We start from the raw sequence: 24914 nt of genomic DNA, 5'->3' as shown, positions 1-24914 counted from the left end.
ACCCAAGACCTAGCTTTGCAGTCACTTCTGCCTAGTCGCAAAGCAGATCACATGGCCAAGACCAAAGTCAGTCAGGCAGGGATGTATCCTCAGCCCAAGCTGAAGGGCAGTCACGCGGCCAAGCAGCAGGACGTATAATTCTGTCCCAGGGAGAGAGTCAAGAGGTGAAAGCAATAATTCAGCCTTCCAGCCCATCAAATAAGCAGAAGATCTACGTAACAAAAATCCCAGATGACCAGTTCCACCAGAGTCATTACATCACAGGGGCCAGAAGAACTGAAGTCCTGTGGATGGGGCATGTACTTACTTACTAAATCCAGTTCCGTAATCATGAGTGCTGTTTTCTTATAAACCAGTGGTTGGCAAACTTGTCCTATAAAGGGCCATGTGGTCAGTATTTTAGGCTTTGTGGGTCTCTACGGCAACTACTTATTACGTCTGCCTTTGTAACGCAAAAGCAGTCATAGATAATATTGAACAAATAGCTGTGGCTGTGTCCCAATAAAACTTTATTTACAAAAATGGACACAGCCAGATTTGGTCCTTGAGCTGATCTGCTATAAACTCCTTTGTTGGGAAGTGATTATTGGATATATTTTATGAACTATTTATCACTCTTTCATGTAAAAGATTCATCTTGGGGCTCCATTAAAACAGTCTTTCCCTCCTATATGGCACTGAGAAACTTAGGTATAGCTTTAATTAGCTTTGGGAAATGTTTGCCTTGTCAAGGAAGACAGTGGAAATTGTCATTAATTAAAACAGACAAATTTTTAAAAACCTTATATCAAGCACTGAGTTACCTTGTGAATATATACTAATAATCCCTTTATTAGAGAGCAGTGAGAGAAATACGTAACAGTTCTCCAGTTTCTAATGCCAAAATATGTGGTTTCACTGTTTCTTGCTTCCTCATTGGATTATTATGAACTGACATTTTGGATTCCGTAGCTCTAAGGATATTTTGGTGGTTGATGTAAGGGACGACATATCAAACTAAAAAAAAAATCATTATTTGCCCCTTTTTTCTGTTTAGGGTTTATGTTGCGGAATCTCTCATTTCCAGTGCTGGAGAAGGACTGTTTTCAAAGGTAGCAGTGGGACCCAATACTGTTATGTCTTTTTATAATGGAGTCCGAATTACACACCAAGAGGTGAGCGGGGTAGAAGTGGAAAATCAGCGTGATTGGTTAAAGTGTTTTGTTTCAAACACGCTTATTAATTTTCTCATTAGTCCTTTTACTTTAATATTCACTAGGAATATAAAGGAACAAAAAGCTAGGGTTTTTTGTAAAATGCTTGGATATTGTCTTATAGCCAGCCTCAGACTGCTTTAGCGAAGACACTGTAGATTATGTAGCTTATGAACAACAGAATTTGATTTCTCACAGTTCTGGAGGCTGGGAAGTCCAAGATCAAGGTGCCAGCAGATTCAGTGTCTGGTGAGAGCCTGCTTCTTGGTTCATAGATGTCACTCTTTTTGCTGTAACTTCACATGGCAGGAGGGATGAGGGAGCTCTCTGGGGCCTCTTTTATAAGACACTAATCCCATTCATGAGGGCTCTGCCTGCTGTCATGACCTAAACACCTCCCAAAGACCCCAACTCCGGATACCCTGACATTGGGGATGAGATTTCAACATATGTTTGGAGGGGGGACATTAACATTCAGTCTATAGCAGATATTTTCCTCTTTGTTTTTTTTAATTGTTGTGAAATCAAGTCTATTCGCCTTTTTTTTTTAAATTTATTTTTATTTATTTATTTGGCCACACTGCACGGCATGTGGGATCTTAGTTCCCCGACCAGGGATTGAACCCGCGCCCCCTGCAGTGGAAATGTGGAGTCTTAACCACTGGACCGCCAGGGAAGTCCCAATTTTCCTCTTTATTTTGAGCCTTAGTATGTTTTGTTTTGTTTTGTTTTTTTTACGTTCCACAGCTATTTTATAGAAAGTGGGCTGGTGCCATCAGGGAGACAGTAATTGCTTTGTATTGGACTACACCCAGTATCTGAAAAACTGAGATCCAATCGGACTCTGTCAATAATTAATTTATGACCTTGGGTGGGGTGCTTTACAGGAAGGGCCCCTACTTCTGTTTGTGCAAAAGCCATACAATAGCCTACATCTTACCTGGAAGGGTTCTATTGCCAAAAAAAATTTTAAATTAAAAGTTAAAGAGTTGAGTCACCTCTTGCCTTTAAGACACAATCTTTGATACACTTCTCAGATTTCATATATGTTTTTTTGTTTTTGTTTCTTCACTGCACAACTCGCTTCCTTAAGTGTCTGCTTAAGGGCGAAAGCTTGATGCTTTGAGCACAGGTAGGGCTCTGTCCATCCCGGTCTCACTTGTGTGAAGTTGGGTGGGACTTAAGCCGATCACTCACATCCCACCTTCACGTCTTCATTTTTCATTTGTTCCTATGGAATGATAAAAAGCGAAAGGCCGAGAAATAATCAAGTCACTGTACATTCAAAGCAGCTGCCCAGACAAAGATGTCAGTGCACAAACCGAGCTGTGATATGCCTCGCAGTGTCCCCTTGTGATGGTCAATCCAGAAAGTCCAAGAAATTCAGCCTATGGATGGTGGCTCGGGATATTGATCCATAATTTATTCAAACGTTTTACATCTAAGGAAACTGAAGCCAAGAGAGGTTAAGCAATTTGCCTAAGGTCACAACTATAGTAACTGGCAGAATTCAAGCAAGGTTTCTAACAGCAGAATCTGTCTCTGTGCTGAAACTCACTATATAAATGAATGAGGGTGCCTCCTTGCCTTCATGAAGTTTAGATGAGAAAAATACACAGCTAGTGGCAACATAAGGAAGATGGTACTGAGTGTCATATATCAAATCACATAACAGGTCTGGACTATTCAGATCGATGAAGATTTTCTCACTTTCATCACTGCTGTATCCCCTGCACCTAGAACAGTGCCTAGCATATGGTAGGTGCTCAGTCGATATCTGCTGAATGAATATCAGATACAAATAAAAGCATAATTGTAGCTTCCAGACGGGAGAGATGGTATATCTCTGAGTGTCAACAGTTTTTGAATGAAAGTGTGATCCTTTTTGGTTCCAAAACGCTGTCCTTGCTGGCATGCACAGATGCTGGGGCATGCTGGTCAGGACTGGTTGGGAGAAGGGATGCCTGCTGCTTGCACAGAGGATAGTGAGTCCTGCTGTGGGTGAGAGAGCGCGCTGGTTGTCCGTGACTCTGCTGGTCACACCGATTGCCCACCTGCAGCAAAGGTGTAGGACTTTCCTGGCGCTCAGTTTTGCATTCCTTAGGTTTCTGGTTCCGTTTGATGTTCTTACTTTCATTTTTCTTTGGCTTCATCCTTTTCTCTGTAGAGGTTCAAGGGATTTGAGGGCTGATTAAAGAAAAAGACCATAAGAGGCAGCAGCACACATGCTTTATAGATATTGGGTGGTGATTGGGCGGGGCTGCATGAGAGGGGGGTGTCCTCCCAGCATGAGGCCATTCAGAGGCTTATGGCGCAGGGGCCAAGGTCCAGAGGGGAGCAGGGCAAGGGAACTCCTGGGAAAGAGAGGGACCGGAGAGGGGGTTGACATGTCTAGGTGATGTGTAGCCTGGGAGGGGTCTCTGGGCCAAAGAACTCCAAAGGACAGCTACAGTCTGGCGTCTTTATGGTCCTGGGTTTATCTATCTGCTCCTAGCAGATGTGGGGTGAGGTTTTGTGGATGAAGCAAACTCTGAATGGTTAAAACTCTGCTCTGTTTGGGCTATTTAAAAGAACGGTGGGGTATGTAAAAATTTAAGGTTGGTGGTGATGGGCTTTTAAGGTAACAGGTCTCAGCCAGCAGTGAAGAAATAAACAACCTAGGGGCCCATACACAGAGGCCGTCTTTGACTCGTTGACATAACACTCACCTGCTTTTAATTCAAGACATCTGTTTATAAATGTAAGGCCCGACACTATCAAACTCTTAGAGGAAAACATAGGCAGAACACCTTATGACGTCAATCACAGCAAGATCCTTTTTGACCCACCTCCTAGAGAAATGGAAATAAAAACAAAAATAAACAAATGGGACCTAATGAAACTTAAAAGCTTTTGCACAGCAAAGGAAACCATAAACAAGACGAAAAGACAACCCTTAGAATGGGAGAAAATATTTGCAAATGAAGCAGCTGACAAAGAATTAATCTCCAAAGTTTACAAGCAGCTCATGCAACTCAATATCAAAAAAACAAACAACCCGGGACTTACCTGGTGGCACAGTGGTTGAGAATCCGCTGCCAATGCAGGGGACACGAGTTCGAGCCCTGGTCTGGGAGGATCCCACATGCCGCGGAGCAACTAAGCCCATGCGCCACAACTACTGAAGCCTCCGTGCCTAGAGCTCATGCTCTGCAACAAGAGAAGCCACCGCAACGAGAAACCTGCACACCGCAATGAGGAGTAGCCCCCACTCACGCCGCAACTAGAGAAAGCCTGCGTGCAGCAACGAAGACCCAACACAGCCAAAAATAAATAAATGAATAAATAAATAAATAAATTTATTCAAAAAACAAACAAACAACCCAATCCAAAAGTGGGCAGAAGACCTAAATAGACATTTCTCCAAAGAAGATATACAGATCACCAACAAACACGTGAAAGGATGCAACATCACTAATCATTAGAGAAATGCAAATCAAAACTACAATGAGGTATCACTTCACACTGGTCAGAATGGCCATCATCAAAAAATCTACAAACAATAAATGCTGGAGAGGGTGTGGAGAAAAGGGAACCCTCTTGCACTCTTGGTGCGAAGGTAAATTGATACAGCCACTATGGAGAACAGTATGGAAGTTCCTTAAAAAACTAAACATAGAACTACCATATGACCAGCAATCCCACTACTGGGCATATACCCTGAGAAAACCATAATTCAGAAAGGGTCATGTACCACAACGTTCATTGGAGCTCTATTTACAATAGCCAGGACATGGAGGCAACCTAAGTGTCCATCGACAGATGAATGGATAAAGAAGATGTGGCACATATATACAATGGGATATTACTCAGCCATGAAAAGAAACGAAATTGAGTTATTTGCAGTGAGGTGGATGGACCTAGAGTCTGTCATACAGAGTGAAGTAAGTCAAAAAGAGAAAAACAAATACCGTATGCTAACACATATATATGGAATCTAAAAAAAAAAAAAAAAAAAGGTTCTGAAGAACCTAGGGGCAGGACAGGAGTAAAGATGCAGACGCAGAGAATGGACTTGAGGACACGGGGATGGGGAAGGGTAAGCCGGGACGAAGTGAGAGAGTGACATTGACATATATACACTACTAAATGTAAAATAGATAGCTAGTGGGAAACAGCCTCATAGGATAGGGAGATCAGCTCGGTGCTTTGTCACCACCTAGAGGGGTGGGATAGGGAGGGTGGGAGGGAGATGCAAGAGGGAAGAGATATGGGGATATATGTATACGTATAGCTGATTCACTTTGTTATACAGCAGAAACTAACACACCATTGTAAAGCAATTATACTCCAATAAAGATGTTAAAAAAAAAAAAAGACATCAGGTTATTTTTTTGTGTTTCTGTAAAGGGACTTTAAATCCTTTTTTTCATATAAGATAGGGGAAAATCAATAAATGCTAAGTTGAGCTGCCGGCGCTGCCCACATACGCCTTTTGCACCGTCAGTGTGCGGGGTTTGCACCATCGCGGTGCAAGGGATGCCTTAGGCTCTTTCCCTGTATGTGGCACTCAAACCGTGAAGTTTAAGGATAAATGAGTTAATATCTCCGGCGTCCTCTGAGCTCCTGGGAGGAAGGGCCTTTCTGATGTTCGCTTTCTTGTTTTCTGCAGGTCGACAGCAGGGACTGGGCTCTTAATGGGAACACCCTCTCCCTCGATGAAGAGACGGTCATTGATGTGCCTGAGCCCTACAACCGTGTATCCAAGTACTGTGCCTCCTTGGGACACAAGGCAAATCACTCCTTCACTCCGAACTGCATCTACGACATGTGAGTAGGAGACCACGCGGCCAGTGGCTGGGGCAGCTCTGTGCCTCGGGGCCCCGAGAATGAGGAGGGCACCTCAAAGGTGTCATCCTGCCTCGAGGAAGGTGGCTTCCTCAGAATATTCGAGGGTCCTCTGGCCAGGGGCCTCATGGTTATAACTTGAAACTCAGAAATGGAAAAGTGCTTCAAAGAGTAGAAATGCTGTGGAAAGGCTGTACTTAGTGGTTGCTGTTTTATTTGTGGCTTTTTTGTCCTTTAGTTGTCTCATTCTGGCAAATTAAGGGTAGTGTCACTTGAAGTAATAGTACAAATTGAAATGACTCTGCACAGTGGAGATTAGGGAATCCTTTTATTATGTGAGAGGAAGGAGAACCAAAAGATCCTAAGCCTAGGACGTGAGCTCTCAGTATTGGAAAAAAATGTGTAAAATCAGAGTCCCTATCATTTAACAATCAAGAGGAATGAAATACTGAACACATGCTACAACATGGATGAGCCTTGAAGACATGCTAAGTGCAAGAAGCCAGTCATGGGGACTTCCCTGGTGGTCCAGTGGGTAAGACTCCACGCTCCCAATGCAGGGGGCCTGGGTTCGATCCCTGGTGGGGGAACTAGATCCCGCATGCATGTCGCAACTAAGAGCCTGCATGGCGCAACTAAAGATCCCACATGCCACAACTAAAGATCCCACATGCCGCAACTAAAGATCCCACATGCCGCCACGAAGATCCCGCGTGCTGCAACGAAGACCCAGTGTAGCCAAAATAAATAAATAAATATTAAAAAAGAAGCCAGTCACAAGAGCATGTAGTGTATGATTTCCATGTATATGAACAGTCCACTGTAGCCGCAGAGACAGAATGCAGATCAGTGGTTGCCTAGAGCTGGGGGCGGGGGTGGGCGGAGTAGAAGTTGATGGCGAATGAGCGTGGAGGTTCCTTTTGAGGCTGATGAAAGCTTCCAAAATTAGTGGCGATGGTTGCACAACTGAAAACCACTGAATTGTACACTTTAAATGGATGAATTTTATGAGACGTGAATTATATCTCAACAAAACCATTATTTAAAAAAATCAAATAATCCTACCTCCCCTTCCAGCGCTGCATTGAACCTCTTGGAAACCTCCATTGATGAGAACCTTACCATTATCCACACAGGCGGCTGTCTGGACAAATACATATCATGGAATTAGCTGTTGGGCTCTGAGAATTAGAAAGTTCCTTCTGTTGAGCCCAGATGGGTTTCCCTGTAATATCCAGCCCTTGGCCCTAATTACCTCCCTTTTTTTCTTGTGTACAGTGTCAATCTCTCTTCCACATAGTAGTCCTACAAAATATCTTAGTAGTCTTCATGTGCCCCCTGAACCCTCTCTTCCAAAAGGCAAGCATATCCGACTCTGCCTTAAGGGATACAGCTGAGATTCCATGTTGTTGCTGTTCTTAACTCAGCCTGAGGACAGGCTAGGAGTCTAGGAGTTAGGCAGCTGTGTGCAGCCTTTTCTGCTCAGCTGTAGTTTGCTGTCACTTAGTCCTCTAGCTTGTTAACATAAGCAGGATCTGATCATATGCATTTAATCTGTAGGAAAATTGCCAGGATTGGAATGTCCCTTCTTGCATCCCTGAGATGGCTTTAAAATTGTTCTGGCACTGACTTGCTCTCTTTGGCAGCCAGTACCAAGTACTGAAGCTACAACTTCTGTTTAAAGGGCGGGTAGAAATGGCAAAGGACATGTGTCATGTGAAATGAAACTGACACTGTTATTAACTCCAAGGCTTTCACGGCCAGTGTGAATTAGGCCAAAGCATCGTTGCAGGCTGCACACAGCGGAACAACAACCCTTTAAAGCAGTGGTACCTAAGGATAACAAATGCTACTGAGGCTGCCCCTTAAAACAAATGAGTCCTGTGATTTCATGGCAAGAACATGATTTTTCTCATCAAAAAGGAGACAGCACAGGAGACAAGAGAAGGAACCATTTGTGCAAAATCAAGTCCCTCCTCAGAGTTTTTTTTTTTCCCCAAGCCCAATGTGAACGATTAGTTATTTGGGGTCATGGGGAGACTAGCTGAATAATCATCAAATAGAACATTCAGATACCAATCCATGGCATTCATTTGTTTCTAAAATCATTGGTACTGTTATGCACACTGTAACTTAAACAGAACAGCACTTCTATAAGCTGTTTTAACTGTAGTCTGGTACAGCGTGCCAAATGGACAGATAGGCAGGAACTACTTTTCTCATTGTAAATATAGGTTACTTGTCGACAAGGGACCGAAGAGTGTGGCCCAGAGGTTTGGTCTGAGGGCTAATCGTGCAGCCAGTGTTTCCTGAGCACTTCCTCTAGGTCAGTGCTGTGCTAAAGCCTTCTGTGCACATTGTCATTCAATCCTCCCAGTAACTTCGTGGGGCCCCTAGTATTACTGCTGATTCCAGATCAGCGACAAGAAACGCAGGGCTCTTGTCAAAGTGGAGAAGTGCTCTTAACCATTGTGCCTTAGGGCTGCTTTGAAGAATCAGCACCTGAGATTGAGTTCTGTCTTTTCAGTCTGTCCATTTTCTACTCCCTGAGAATAACGATAATGAGCAAGAAAATGAAAATACAAGAGGACGATAAGAGAAATCTTAGGCTTCTTGTGCGATTTTTTTCAGTGTACCAGAAGGTTAACTAGAGCTCCATTTCAGGAGTATTTTTTTTATTGAAGTATCACTGATTTACAATACTGTGTTAGTTTCAGGTGTACAGCAAAGTGATTTGGATATACATATATTCATTTTCAGATGCTTTTCCGTTATAGGTTATTACAAGATATTGAATATAGTTCCCTGTGCTATGCAGTAGGTCCTTGTTGTTTATCTATTTTATATATAGTATTGTGTATCTGTTAACCCCATACTCCTAATTTATCCCTCCCCCTCTCCCCGCCTTTCCCCTTTGGTAACCATAAGTTTGTTTTCTATGTCTGCGAGTCTGTTTCTGTTTTGTAAATAAATTCATTTGTATCATTTTTTTAAGATTCCACATGTAAGTGATATCATATGATATTTGTCTTTGTCTGACTGACTTCTCTCAGTATGACAATCTCTAGGTCCATCCATGTTGCTGCAAATGGCATTATTTCATTCTTTTTTATGGCCAAGTAATATTCCATTGTAAGGAGTATTATTTTTTAATGAAATATTTTAATTTAGAGACAAAGAGTGATTTTAATAAGGAATTCCCAAATCCCTGATCCAGGGATGTCCTCTGTGCTGGAGCACAGTCTGACACTTCTGTGCACGTGCGTGCTCTCATACACCCACATGCTTGCTTACACGTCACAACTGATACGAGTCTTCAGCTGTGCCAGGCACTGTGTGTGGTGCTTTATTTACGTGACCCTATTTTGTCACCACAATGACTCTTGGAGGATAAGGATTACTGGTGTTATCATGATTTGGTAGGTGAGGAAAGTGAGATTCAGAGACACAGAGGTGAGCTTTCCAGAAGGAGGCAGTCATAATGTGTGGCGCCAGGACTCACACCAAAGTCTTCGGGCCCAAATCAAGTGTGCTTTCCAAGAAACAGGACAGCCAAAGGGGGTGGGCATAGAGGCCCCCTTGGAGTGAGAGTGTGGTGGTTCCTTTTTACCCCCCACACAATATGTCCATACACTGCAGACACGCTCGTCTCCCACCAAGCGCTTGCCATCGTGCGCCCTGTACCTCTGACTTCAGGCCTGGAACCTCCGCCTTTGGTGTTTCAAAGCCCTTTGTTCAAAATGTAACTATAAATGAATGGATTTGACCAGATGCATAGGAAAACAAAGTTACTTTCTTTCTGGCCTGCCTCCTAGGTGTCCCTGTTGGGTTTCAGCAGCTGTTAGAGGAGATGAGTCTCTTAATACTTATTTAGCTCCCGTTCCCCTGAAGGGAGCCGTGCAGGTGAGCCAGGCCGGGAGCCTCTGGCAGAGGAGCATAATCCTAGCTTTAGCCCGGCCTCTCCCATCACAGGGGGCATCAGAGGGAAATCTGAAAGAAGCAGGATGGCAGAGCGGTCTGGGCTTCCCTCTTGGGAAAAATATCTTCATTTACTTTTATGCTAGAAAATAACTCTTCCTCTATAGGTACAGGATGGAAAACAGAGTTTTTATGCTTTTGCAAATCCACAGGGCTCTTTCTTACAACTCCAGAAGCGCCCTGGCAAAGCCTTTCCCCGAGGTACAGGCAGGTAATGTGAGGCGACGGGCCAGAGGAGCTGAAATGCTGACAGGCCGCATTGGATCTGATTTCTCATTAAAGACAGATTTTTGTTGAAGATCCTGATTGTTGATTTACAAATACAGAGTGGCAAATAGGCTCAGAAAGGAAGATAGGGCCGTGCTTTTTAAACCTTAATGTACATAGGGATCACCGGGGAGGGGGAGGGGGGCGGGGTGTTAGAACGCAGATCCCACCACCAGGTCTGGGTGGGGAAGCCCGGAGTATCCCCGTGAGCACCAGCCTCCCAGGGGAAGCTCATGCCGGCTCCTCTGTGGCCCACACACTGAGGACCTGCCGGTGGTGTCCAGGGCACAGCAAGCACACGGGTGATTCCTGCCTCAGCCCTTCTAGCCTTTGCATCTGACCTCCCGGTCCGGCCCGGGAATGACCATGTGCATCTTGATGTCTAGGTTTGTCCACCCCCGTTTTGGACCCATCAAATGCATTCGCACGCTCCGAGCCGTGGAGGCCGACGAGGAACTCACTGTTGCCTATGGCTACGACCACAGCCCCCCGGGGAAGAGTGGGCCTGAAGCCCCCGAGTGGTACCAGGTGGAGCTGAAGGCCTTCCAGGCCACCCAGCAGAAGTGAAAGGCCTGGCTCCGGGCTTCAGAGACCTGGAATAGAAACTTGGATCTATGCACTACGTTTATCCGACAACGGGACAACCAGGGACTGCTCATGCTGTGACATCACATCCTCTCACTCTGCGTTCGCTACAACTTTCTCGAATACTAACTAGGTCTGACTGTATTACTCATACCAGGTTTAAAATTAGCTAGCAACAACGCCCTCCTGAGAGGTACTGTTGAGCACTTGACAGAAGACAGCGTGATGTTCTTGGGTGGTTCAAGACTAAATCTGTACCACATTCAGAGATGCCAAACGATTAGACTGAAAAAAGGGGGTTTTTCAGTCATTTTTAGTCAGTGGCTTTTCCATGAGGTTTATTTCTATGGCCGGTGCAAATTGCGTTATCACACTTGCATATGCGCCATATGGAGGACAGAGAATTACTACATTTTTATTCTCTAAATGTAGTATCATTTGCCTTTTAACCTTTGATCTGTTCTTGCAATAGAATGGCTTTGTTTTTCCCCTAGCGAACAGAACCCTACTTTTTGAGTCACTTCACCCCTTAGTCCTCTTCTCTATCTTAGGTATCTTTCACAAGAGAAAACTTCCAAATGGATTTCGTTTCAGTGCCAGTGTGTAGGTCTCTCTGGCTCTCTCTATATCACTGTTTCATTACTATGTCCTAATATAAAGACCTGGCTCCTAGGGCCGGGCTATTATTATAGAATTATTATTCTCGCATGTAAACAAAGATATCTTTGCTTTAAGATGTGAGAAGAAATGAATTTACTTTGTTTGCATTAAGTTATGGAAGAGTTGTAACATATACTTTAAGAAAGAAGAGGGGGAAATTAGTATTTCTAAGCAGTAGACGTGGCAATTTTGCAATATCTTCAATAGTGCTAGTAATTTTTTTTCTCCTTGGGTACACATTAAATGTACATAACAGAGCAGTCTGGCTTGTGGCACAGTGCATTGAATTCAAAAGTCAAATAGCAAACTTGAATTATAACACAGAATTCAAAAGGTTTTTTTGGTTTGTTTTTTTTTTTTAAATCGCTACTGTTAAGAGAGACGTACTGATCACTAGGTACAAATCAAACCTTAATGCTAAAACTCTTCATCATTGTAATTTCAAAGCACTTACCTGCTTCACAGCCTTGTGAATTAAGACTAACACCTGTATAGCTTAGAAGCAACGGTATCAATAGCATTTCAGCCATTTTTGCTAGCCATGTGTAATCACAACTGCAGAAATAAGGAGAAAAGCCCCTGTTTTTTAGTTTAGCTAATTAGGTATGTAACCTGACTGGGATTACTCTGGGGGAATTCTGGGAGTTTGGGGTTTTTGTAAGTGCCCTCACCACATGCCATAGCTGTGTCCTCTTCAGATGCCCAGCTGAGGAGCTGGGAGGTCTGGAAAGCAGCAGTTGCTACAAGTTGCAACTGTCAGCTGGGGCACCTGTCGCCAAGTCAGTTTGGTCTTGAAAGCTGAAGCCTTCCACACTGTAGCTCTGGCTAGTAGGGAAGGCTTGCTGGGAGCAGGAAAAGAGAAAAGAAACAGGCAGGAGGAAGTTTGCTATTTCATGTCAGTTACACATTGCTCTTGGGAAGAATTTAACAAAAGTGCTTCATCAGGGCTGCTCACAGCTTTCAGTTCTGGCAGCTCCTGGGCACAGGATTCAGCCTTCAAGACAGTGACAGAAGTGGCCCTTTCCCTTGGTAAGTCCAGGCTTCCCAGAGCTCCCCTGTCCCCAGCAGTGCAGCTAGGTGGCCACGGTTTCAGGGAGCTCAGCTGCTGGTTCACTCGTGAGAAGTTCTGAGGCTGCCAGGAAGATCTTCCACGAAGTGAACTGAATAGAGTTTTTAGATTAAAAGGCACCAGGATAGGATCGCTTCTATTCTGTAGAAAGAGACCAGACCGTTCCATAAACTGGCAGATGCGCAGAGTCTTGGGACTTGTATTCTGATAGGTGCTTTCATTCAAACGCGTCCCAAAGTAAGTGACTGTCTTCAGGAGAAAGATGGCTTTAATCAACCCCAGTGAGTTGGGTTGTGGAGCCAGATCAGGGAGTGCGGTCGGGGGGGAGGATGGCGCCAGGACTCCAAAGCAAGGACTTCAGGCTGCCAGCTGCCATGGGGTGTAATGTCTGTCCCAATGGGCTACCCCATTCAAATGGAATTTTTCTTTTCTTTTGACGAAAGTGGCTGAAGAGTTGGAAATAGTGACTAACCAGCAAATCCATTTTTCAAATAAAATAGTGAATAACTCTCTGAGTTTCGAGCCCGGCAGTGTGTCTGTCTGTGACGTTCAGACAAATCAGAGGAAGCAGTACATCCAAGCTGAGCCTCTCCACGTCCTCTCTCCTGTCTCCCTTGTTCTCTGTCTCTTCTTTCTCCTGCCCTACCCTTTCCCCTCTCTCTCTCTCTGTTGTCTGTGAGAATGGCTGGTGTTTGTACGTAACAACGTGCCAGCTTATCCCTCCGGCCGCTCCCTCTCTCCCTCCTCTCCCGCCAGTCTCTCTGGCCCATTGGACCCTGTCTGTCTGTCTTTCCCTCTGCGAGTACCTCTCTCCATCACTCTGTGTCCACATCTGCTTCTGCTACTCCTGTTGTCCCCCTGACACACACCCCCGCCCCACCCACCCCCCGCCAAATGTAAGGCTTTGTCACAGGGTGGGGTCAGAGGGGGCCTTGAGATTCACTGTGTTCTGTAGGTAGATAAAATAGTCAAGGGGGTTGGGGTCCCATGAGGAATTAACTGGTGAGGGAATAGGGTTTGTTCCCTGTTTGAGCCAAAGCTGAGGGGGAAGCCTTGGGATGTATTTTTCTACTGAATCTTGACGTCCGCTGTGGAAGGAAATACGTCAGGAAGCAGGTAGTTTCATCAGCATCGTAACAGAAATGTGGAAGAGTCCAGGTGGTGGGGATAAAGGAGTAACTTTCTGCTCTCCTCCAAAAGGGTCAGTGCCGAGGAGGGTGCCTGATGCCATGGTCCCCATCAGATTCACTCAGAGCCGTCTCAGTCCACCTCCTGCATGACTAGATCTTTCCTTAGCAGCTTTTCTATGACAAAATATTATCTTGTGTTAGAGTTAGGAATAGGAACTAATCTGTAGGAGTATGTCCCCAAATGGGCATTTGAATGGACTCACAAAAAACCACCGTAAGGACTGAATTTCTGACACAAAGGAATGATGAGATTTAAAAGCTACCGGCAAGGAAGACTTGAGTTTTGCAGTACCTATTCTTATTTTAACCTGCTTCATCCCTGGTCTGCCTGAGAAACTGAGAAGGAAATTTGTTGTTCAAGACCCCTTTGAACCTGTCTGGGGCTGTCATTAAACTTATTTGCCTTCTGGGGGTTCTTCACACTTGAAAAACAATTTCCTTATCACCAACAACCTGAAAAGGCCAAAGCAAAGGCCAAGTGTAACCATTGACAACATTTAATTGTAACGGTAAAATTGCAGTAACTGTGAACAGTGAGTTCAAGGGTTGTCTTCTCAGTGAGTCGTATGTGGCACTTTAGTAAATTTCCTTTACTATATGAAATTTTAAATCACTCACTGCAAAATGCATTTAAGATCTTCCAGGAAGGTATTGTTTTCTGTTGTGCTTTGTTTTAAAACAGTTGCCTCAAGTTTCTGTCTTAAGAGTAGTGATTTAGAATCCAGACATCTTTCGTTTTAGAAAAACAAGCAAAACCATGTTGCAAGACTGATAGTCGTAATGTTTATTTGCCGCAGATCAAAGGTTCACAAAATATATTGAATTTACATCTACTTGAGGTACCTTGATAGACTGTTTTTTTTTGTCTTTGATCTTTCCCTTCAGGAATTTGGAGCCTCAGTATCCATTTTGATTTTTGAAATACTAAATTGTAATCGTTTTATTTTGCCAAATGGGTGCAGACATACTCAAAGCAATGAAAACTATTTCAAGCCATACAACCACAGGGATGGAAACCCTTTTCACAAATTTTAACGTGTTTGTATGTAAATAGATGTTTGTATGAACTATTTTCATGGTAGAATGAATATATTTAAGTGAAGTTGAATTATTCCAGTGCTATTTAAACAAATTGCAAACATTTTTGGTGAGAATTCTCTGAGTCTATTGAGATATAATGCAGATCAGTTTTGATTTTTACAAAATCAAAAAGCCTACAAAAAACTCTGACTCATGGCAACTTCCCCGCGTTGTTGCACCTGATGTGGAGAGAGCTCGTAGGCTTCCCCAGTGCCTCAGCCGCTTCCTGGTGGAAGTTAGGTGCTCGTGGAGGTATGTCCACCCTTAGTGACATCACTCCGGGCCTTTGGGGGCCCGTGAGTGACTCAGAGGCATTAGAGACACCGGTGCAGTTATCCGGAGCACAATTTCTTTGCAGGGCAGCAGAATCAGAAGCCAGACGTGGCCATGGGAACCTCGGAACCAGGTTTTCTGGCCGCCATCCACCGCTTCCCTTACTGCCTAGTCACACACGTCAGGGAGGCTGCCCTCAGTGGAGCTGGGGTTCAGACCCCCGGGTGGGACCTCACGGTTTTGCCAGCAGTCCCTGCCTCTGGGCCTCCACCTCGAGAGAGGACAGAGGAGGGTCCTGCTGGCAAGGGGCCCATTTCTTAGCACAGTACACTTCCCGTCTCAGCTCTGGGAAACTATGCACCCAAGCACCAAACTTCCAACCAGAGAGAGACATCCTCGGATAACGCAGATCCTTGCTTCCTCTGTCTGTGACTTTACACACCGTTGTTAGAAGTCGTGTTAACATCAAGACCAATCACCTCCCTATAGGACATACCTCCCAACTCCCCTGACTCTTACTAGAACACTCCTTTATAATGATATTCAACTTGAGTGGGGTTTTTTTTTTCCGCTTTAGTCCTGGATATAATGAAATGATAAATATGATGACAAATTTTCACTGTGTATACTAGCAATATGTACACACACACCAATGTATCTTAACATACAACTTGGTTACATTTTGGATGACTGTCATTCATCTCAAGTCATGTACTGGGAAACTACAGGGACTATGTGATGTCTGCTTATCATAGAGGAAAGTCGGGTTCATGGTTCTGAGCTCCCTACTTCAAAAGTTTTTCCTCCTGGGTTTTCTGTGTTCTCTTTTTATCCTGAAATGCATTGATTAGGTTGTGAGGTATGTTTAAGGATTGGAAGCCAGGGGAATGCTTTCGGCATTTATTGCAACCAAAAGTTAACCTCATCACAGTTAACGAGCATCTTTGATTGGTCTTTTGTGGAATTTGAACTAAATCTATGAGCCTTATTCAATATCTATAATTCTATGATTTTTTTAAATTATGGGAAATTAATGAAAGATGTTTACATGAATAATGTTTGCCCTTACTGTGTTATGAATGAGTTTTTTGTAGTGTGTCTGGGTGCATGTGCAAGAGAGTAGGAAAAATGTTTCTGAAACAAAACTTGACAAATATTTGTAATGAAAAGTAAATTTAAAGATTGCTATAATCGCGCTATAGAAACAATGCAAGTATTAAACAAAATATACAATCGCCTGTCTTTGTCTTCCTTTGGTTGCCTGGGGCAGGAAGGCAGTAACGTATTTCTCTGCCATGTCTTCCTGTATATTTAAATTACTAAGAAAACTTTACATCTGAAGTTGTTTAAAAATGTTACAGTAAGTCCCCTACATACGAACGAGTTCCATTCTGAGAGTGCGTTCGTAAGTCCACTTTGTTCGTAAGTCCAACAAAGTTAGCCTAGGTACCCAGCTAACACAATCGGCTACATAGTACTTTACTGTAATAGGGTAATAGGTTTATAATACTTTCACACAAATAATACATAAAAAACAAATGCAAACAACAAAGAAAACATTTTTAATCTTACAGTACCTTGAAAAGAACAGTAGTACAGTACAACAGCTGGCATACAGGGGCTGGCATCGAGTGAACAGGCAAGAAGAGTTACTGACTGGAGGAGGGAGAGGAGGTGAGAGATGGTAGAGCTGAAGGATCGTCAGCAATAGGAGATGGAAGGCAAGCTGCAATTTCACTCATGCCTGACGCTGATGAAACGCACGTTCGCATCTTTGAAAGTTCGCAACTTGAAGGTTCGTATGTGGGGGACTTACTGTATTAACCTTTTGCCATTTTCAAAGCATCATAGTAAGACCTGAGGGAGGGGTATGGAAAGGTGAGGACCCTGTTGTGTATTTGGCATGGCACCCTGTACACCCATGAATCCAGAAAAATTAGCAACATCAGCCAAACGTATCTGATGGACTCCATAAATGTTAAGGATATTGACTGTACATCAGAAGATCAGGGAAAATATCTGAAGAATGGGAAACTTCAACTTGTGGTTGAAGATACAGGAACGTTGTTAGATGTTGTGGTAGATCTTGGTGATCTTAGGACAGCTTAGAGCCAAGGAAGCCAGAAACCCCTTATTTCTGCCCAATCATTGTCAATGTTCCCAAACTCTCCCCTACAACATTCCCAAAGCACAGAGGCCAGTGACAAAGGGGGTAAAAAAATAGTACTTTGCTATCAGCTGGGCCATCTACCCATGGTCCCAAAGAAGTGAATTCCAGTAAGCTGGGTGTCAAACTGAAGCAGCCCATGAGCCCGCCTGCTTTAGCTTACCTCCCTCTGTTGCCCATTCTTTGATCTTAATCACACTTCCTTCCATTGAAGCAAGTGAGATGACTCAATCCAAACCGGGCTAGATCAGTTTCCCCACTTGGATGAAGACACATCCATACACTGGAGCTTTAAGGCAGCGTTTCACCCACTAACCCACAATATTAATATTCTTCCTCCTTGTGTGGGAGAGGGGTGTGAGACTAAAAATTGAATAAAACTGGGGCAGGTCTAAGAAGCTCAACTCTCAAAAGTGAAAGATCAGGCAACATTTTTTGTTTGTTTTTACTGGAGTACAGTTGCTTTACAATGTTGTGTTAGTTTCTGCTGTACAGAGAAGTGAATCAGCTATATGTATACATATATCCCCTCTTTTTTGGGTTTCCTTCCCATTTAGGTCACCACAGAGCACTGAGTAGAGTTCCCTGTGCTATACAGTAGGTTCGCATTAATTATCTATTTTATACATAGTATCAAGATTGTATATATGTCAATCCCAATCTCCCAGTTCATCCTACCCTCCCTTTCCCCTCTTGGTGTCCATACGTTTGTTCTCGAACAGGAAACTTTTTGTGGATTAAGATGGATGTAGGCTCAAGCGTTGTAGCATTAAGGGATTGTGAGGAAGACTGAAACCAAATTGTTTTAGTCTCAATACTTGTCCCACATATACTTCTTACTAAATATCTGCCTTTGGGTTTTAATGTTCCAGACCATTTAGCCTGCTAATTCACACTAGCCTTAAAATTATTTCAGAAATTATTCATTTCTAGAATTAGAATTAGATAACAATCATTCAGAAGGATTTTCTGCATCTGACTGGTTTGGGGTTGTTCCACTAGAAAGTTTTGCCCCAAAAGTATTTTAGAAAACGGCTGTTGCCTTTTATATAAAAAGATGATGCAACACACTGGTGTGTGTTTCTCTTAAAGTTTTGTTTCTTTGTGAAAACCAAAAGCCATGGTTTTGCATGTAGAGCTTCACTTCTTATAATGTACATAGAAAAATGTGAATGGCTCCATCTAGATTGCTACCAAATTTTTATTGGCAAGTATCAGATTTTGCAAGTATCAGTATCATTCTGATATTGCAAGTATCAGAATGCTTCCAGCTTCAAGAAGCCTGAAAACCTGCCTCAATATAGCTGAAGCAATAAAGATTGACTATCTCACATAACAAGAAGTGTTGAGTGACCCTGGAGTTGGTTAATTCTAACCAACTTTCTATCTTTCTGCTTTGCAATTCTTAGCAGGTCCGGTTTGCCCTTAGGGGCCAGGTGACCTCACAGTCACAACATGGGTGTCACAGTTGCAGACATCACAGCCAGATTTGGCAACATCTAGTGGGTGAAAAGGAAAATCTCTTGTATGGTCTCTACCATGGAGGAAACCTAGACCAATCCCTTGCAGGGCCATGGGGGCACCACGATTACCTGAGGGAAGGTTACTGCTGTGTGGGGAAGGGTGGAGGGCCTGAACGAAGCTGGGATTCTCCCAGCAAGGAAGAAAGGAGAAAAGAGAGTTAGGTTGACCACTCACAGTGTCTGCCTCTTCTACATCACAGGTTTTGTCTTATTTTCTTCAGAGAAGAAAGGAAATAGTCTCTTCAGATACATAAATGGATTTTCTAATTAATCAAATCAACTCAGAGAATTCTCCAGTGGCTGGTGTGGGAGAGGTTCTACAAAGGTACATTTAGGTCAGGTTTAAAGGCAGTTTTAAATGTTTAGGTTATTCATTTATCTCAAAAACAGCCATGTGATATAGGTACTGCTATCACCCCATTTTAGAGAGGGAAGAACTGAGGCATACCCATGTTAAGTAACTTGACTTGCAGTTAGGTAACCCGGTCACAGAACTCAACAAGGAAGTGGCAGAGGCAAAGCATGAAGCCAGGAAGCTGGGCTCCAGGCCGCTCTCCTAACCACACTTACGGGAGCTCCTCTCTCCTCCAGCCCTTCACTTCTTCATGCTCTCCACAGGGTAAAACCAACTCTTAATATCCTTAGTCTGAGTCTTCCTTTCCCTTGATCATTTGCTTAGCCAGCTAATCAACTGATCTCCCAGGCCCCATCCCTCCCCGGTCCAATCCATGCGATACTGAAACCGAGCGGGGCCCTGTGGGGCTCCCGGGCCTGGAGGCCTTTTTGTCCCCCGTTTCTTGTACGCAAGGCTCCAGCCTCCATGACCTTCCCTGAGTTCCAAAGGGCAGATTTGAACAGTTGCTAATCAAGGGAGGAGCAGCCGTGAAACCACCTGAGGCCAGATTACAGGGACCAGAGAAGCCCATCAAGATTAGGAGATGGACCACCTGAGACCCTGCACACACCCTCATCTTGTCAGCAACCCCGCCCCTGAACTACCACCATAAAACTCCCCATCACATCCTCCCAGGTTGGGACAGACGGTTTTCTGAGGCAGCAGCCTGCTGTGTCCCGCTTTGCCTGGCAAAGCAATAAAGCTATCCTTTTCTGCTTCACCCAAAACTCTGTTTCTGAGGTTTGATTCGGCACCGGTATACAGAGAAGCTGAGCCTTCGGCGTCAATATCCAGACCAACTTCCTACGGTTTTGCTCTCATCACCCTCTGCCCTGATCCAGAACTTCCACCCCCTCTGCCTTGATTCCAGTCGTAGCTTCTCCATCCCGTCGTATCTCTCATTCCTCACCCCCGCCTCGTGCAGCTCCCTCAGTGATGAGGTTTCACTGCCTCTCTGTGGGGGCACCGGCGAGGGTCATGTGATGGACAGGACCTGGGCTCTGGAGTCAGACTGGCTTGCATCAGCTCTGCCGCTGCCCAAAGGACAGCGGGCTTCAGACTGCTCTCTAGCAAACGCGGATGACGCCTGCTGCACAGGGTTGCTGGGGGATTGTAAAGATTGAGCTTTTGCAAGCCCTCCTCCCTCCCTGACCTTCTTCCTTCCCCTCCAGTCACTCTCACTGCCTTGTTGTCTTTAGAAATGCCAGGCTCGCTCCAGCTCCCCTCTCACCTGTGCGTGTCTTTCTCCCAGATCCACATGGCTCCCTCCCTCGCCTCCTACAAGCCTTTGCTGGAATGCCTTCCTTGACCGTCCACTTAAATTGCAGCACCCTCCTCCCCGCAGCATCTCCAAACCACGTTACCCTCCTTTCTTTTTCTCCAGACCACTTTCACCTTCTAACTTACTATGTAATTTCATCATCCATTATGTTTGTTCATTGTCCTTCTCCTCCCTCTAGACTGTCAGCTCCAGGTGGGCATGGATTTAGTCTGTTTCATTCACTGATGGATCCTTAACGTTAGGCACATAGTAAGCACTCAATAAACTGAATGAATGGGAGTCCGCAGGTTGTAATGTTTAAGAGAGCTTTGGTAATCATCTTAGATTGAAATCCCAGCTCTGCCATTTCCCAACTGTATGATAAAACCTCTTTATGTTTCAGTTTCCTTACTTGTAAATTTACATTAATAATGATACCTTAAAAAAAAAAGATTGAGTGCTTGACCCATGGAGCAGACTCACTAACTGTGTCCTTTCTGCTTTGGAATGCCATCTCCGGGGGGTGGGGGGGGGAGGGGGGAGGGGAAGCTGGCCTGACTCTTCATGACCTGCCCTCACTGGCCCCCCCTTTTCTGCACCCACGGACATCACGGGCCACACTGTATTCTCGATTGTTTAATGAGTGAAACATCTTGCTGGCCTCCGCCTTAGATGACAGGCTTCGGGGCCAGCAAGTGTGTCTTTCTGGATGCGTACAAAGCATTCTCCAAATACTTGATGTAAGAATGACTGAGCTGGAGTGTCGTTTTTAAAAAAATCATTTTCTCGGTTTGCTCATTCAATCAACACATATTTCTTACCATCTAGCAGTCACTATTCTAAGCCATTAACAAATCAGCAGTGAACGAAAACAAAGTCCCTGCCTTGTGGAGCTTACGTTTTCATGGCGACACTGATCATGAACCAGGAATGGCTGTAAGTGCCAGGTAAGTGCTATGGAACAAGGCAAGGGGTGTGGTGGTTAGATGGGGGGACTGCACTGAGGGAGGGAGTGCAAATCGGGGGGTCTGGGGGGGTGGAGGCCAGGGCTGTGAAGAGAAGGGGCCGGCCGGGTGCTGTGCTCAGAGGGCAAGCAGGAACCCAATTCTATAGGGGCCCCCAAAGCCATTTTCAGGACTGGGTTTTTAACTCAGAGTGGATGGAAAGTCAACCAATAACATAAACCACTTTTGTGTGTTTTTAAAAACAAACCAGCTTTATCCAACTTAGTTTCCTGAAGGTTCCAAAAACGCTGTTGAAACCGTAATTGCCGTTAGGGCTTCAATTGGAGGGCTCTGAAGGGAAGAGTGATAAGACCTGCGTTACTTGTGTGACAGGCTCACCTTGACTGTTCACAGGGTGCAGAATAGCCTGGAATGAGGCAGGGAGTGGGGTGGTGGGCAGGTGGAAACAGGAAGAACAGGATGATGGTGGGTGGGACACAGGGGCTATGGCGATGAGGAGTGCTTGAACTGGGGCTACACCATAAAGGCAGAGATAGTAGGATTTGCTGAGATGTGGGGTAGCGATTTCAAGGTGTTGGTCTTATTATTAACTCAGGTACAGTGAGGCCAACAGATCAGTGCCCTGGAAGGAAAAGAGAGCTCATTACTCACAGTTCCCAAGGGGAGGGGACACCAAGCCACAGGGGCCACGCAGGGAAGCGCCAGGGTCGGTCAGGAGGCAGAGGGAACAGGCGAAAACAGGGACAAGAGGCTTGATTGTGGTTTCTGGGGGAAGCAACAGGCAGGAAGGTTTAGAATTAGCTTGAATAATTTCAACGGGCTCTGTGGTATAGGGGCTGCTTTTAGTCACCTGGTACCTGGCCTTGGGGTGATAGAGGCCTGGGCTCTTCTTTTAAGAGCCCTGAGAGAAGCCAGTTGCAAGATGGGCTCTGGATTGGTTGGTTTGCATATGAAAGGAAGAGTTGTTTGCTGTCTCAAGGAATTGGTGGCCCAGGGTCAGCAAGGCCCCAGATGTCAAAGCATCAGAAGAGAAAGGCAGGCTTAATTCATTGGGAAGTAAGGAATCAAGAACGACTCTGATCTTTGGTCTGAACAACTAAAAGAATGGAATAATCACTTGTGAACATCACTTCTGCCAATCCTGATGGTTTTACCCTGAATCACCTGCGCTCTCCCAGTTTTTATTTCTGTTTCCAAAACAACCCATTAGTTTCTTCGTGGTCCAGCTCCCTCTTGTGGTGAGCATTTATTCTCATACTGTTTCTGACAGGAATCAGAAAGAACTTTAGCAAAAGGATGATTTGATACATTTTGAAAACAGACATGAAAACTGGGCTGATGTCTATTTATTCCCATTATCAGGTTGAACTTTGTATAGACAAATGAAGACACAATTTCCAGGGCTTTTTTATTTTTTAAATAAGCCCAAATTTCAAAAGGTCTAATAGCAAAAGGTCTAATAGCACTTTTGGAGCTTGCAATAAACTAAGTTGAACAAAGCTTGTTTTTCTTTTAAAACAAACAAAAAAAAAAAAAAAACATTTTTAGGTCATGTAGCTCTTTAAAAGCACAGTTTTCTGCAAAACATGGGTTATGAGTTCACTAGTCCTAAATCAATCTTATCTTGTACTTCCCTGACCTATCATCATTTTATTTATTTATTATTATTTTTTTAAATGAGTCACCCATGGGGTGGTGAAAGGGTCATGGATCACCAGGGGTAGTTATCTCCTAGTTAACCACATGCATGAACTATACAGAGGTAAATGGAAGTGCGTAGATACCTTCACTGACAACCAACTTCCTGAACTTATTCTAAACTCTAGAATCTAGCTCCTGACTGGGGCAGAGGAATATAGTTTCTCCAAAATAAGGAAATCTTAAGTAGCTTGAAATAAAAAGAGCCGTATTCAAGCTTACCATGTGAGTGGAATGTACACTGGGGGGGAGTATGAATGTTTATCTCATAACTACTGAAAGTGGTCCCTAAAAGGAAAATATTGGGCTGGCCAAAAAGTTGGTTCGGGTTTTTCCCATAACATTGACTGGAAAAACCCGAATGCACTTTTTGGCCAACCCTATAATTTATCCCACTAGAATTGAGATATTAGAGAAATTTCTCAAAATTTTGTTATATAGTAGAACCAATCAAAATATAGCACTCTAGTAGCATATGATCCAGCAATCCCACTCCTGGGCATATATCCAGAGACAACTCTAATTTGAAAAGATACATGCACCCCAATGTTCATAGCAGTACTATTTACAATAGCCAAGACGTGGAAACAACCTAAATGTCCATCGACAGATGCATGGATAAAGAAGATGTGGTACATATATATATACAATGGAATATTACTCAGCCATAAAAGAGAATGAAATAATGCCATTTGTAGCAACATGGATGGACCTAGAGATGATCATACTAAGTGAAGTAAGTCAGACAGAGGAAGACAAATATTTTATGATATCACTTATATGTGGAACCTTAAAAAAATGATACAAATGAACTTATTTCCAAAACAGAAACAGACTCACAGACATAGAAAACAAACTTATGGTTACCAAAGGGGAAAGGCAGGGGGCTGGGGGGAGAGATAAGTTAGGAGTATGGGATTAGCAGATACACAATACTGTATATAAAATAGATAAACAACAAGGACCTACTGTATAGCACAGGGAACTATATTCAATATCTTATAGTAAGCTATAATGGAAAATAATCTGAAAAAGAAAATATATATGTGTGTGTATAAATATGTGTGTATACACACACATACACACACACATATACGCTTGAATCGCTTTGCTGGACACCTGAAACTAACACAATATTTTAAATCAACTATACTTCAATTAAAAAAAAAAAGCAAATTTAGCACGCTGCCTGTGTGTGTGTGTGCCTACAGGAACACCACTTACCTCGGTAAGACTTATAGCACCCACAGCTATGTGGGACACAGGCAGAAACTTGAAAGTAAGGGACTTCTGAGCAGCCAGTAGCTATTTCAAAGTTCCTGCACTCTGCCCTGCAGAACTGCCTTGACACAGCCAGTGAGGAGCACGAGATTCCAGCCGCAGAGCCTCTGAACCATGAGGTGTGACAGCCAGCAACACAGGGAAGGGGGAAGTATCAGAGAAATGCAGCTGGTTTTCTAAAAATCTCTTCCAGGTTTTCAGCACCATGGCTTGAAACCTATGTACCTTAGCAATCTCTGACAATGTTCTCGGCCAGTGCTTCTCCAACCTCAGGGGCAGAATCACCTGGGAAACTGTTACCTATGCAGATTCTTGGACCCCACTCCCAGAGACCCTGCATAGGGATCACGTCGCCTGGGCAGAGCACAGAAGCCCGGCATTTCGGCTTTGCAGTGTAGCCCAGTAAGTGATGCTCAGAGTGATATTCCTGAGTAATTAAGAAAAGATGAAAGTAAGTGGAATGTACCCTGCCTAATGATAATGGTAATTGTTCTCAGAACCAT

General features: G+C 44.0%; 1 protein-coding gene across 1 annotated transcript in view; it reads left to right on the top strand.

The window, feature by feature from the left end:
- SETD7 (SET domain containing 7, histone lysine methyltransferase) overlaps positions 1-16360 on the top strand; it is a 48803-nt gene extending 32443 nt beyond the window's left edge. The window contains exons 7-9 of the mRNA XM_036852359.1: positions 1037-1154; positions 5845-6002; positions 10652-16360. Coding sequence (XP_036708254.1) covers positions 1037-1154; positions 5845-6002; positions 10652-10832 — 457 coding nt within the window. The 3' untranslated portion in view covers positions 10833-16360. The remainder of the gene's footprint in view (positions 1-1036; positions 1155-5844; positions 6003-10651) is intronic.
- The last annotated feature ends 8554 nt before the right edge of the window (positions 16361-24914 follow it).

The sequence above is a fragment of the Balaenoptera musculus genome, chromosome 5 (genome assembly GCF_009873245.2).
Source record: "Balaenoptera musculus isolate JJ_BM4_2016_0621 chromosome 5, mBalMus1.pri.v3, whole genome shotgun sequence".
NCBI lineage: Eukaryota > Metazoa > Chordata > Mammalia > Artiodactyla > Balaenopteridae > Balaenoptera > Balaenoptera musculus.
The sequence above is the reverse complement of the archived record's forward strand: the minus strand, read 5'-3'. Positions and strand labels throughout refer to the sequence as shown.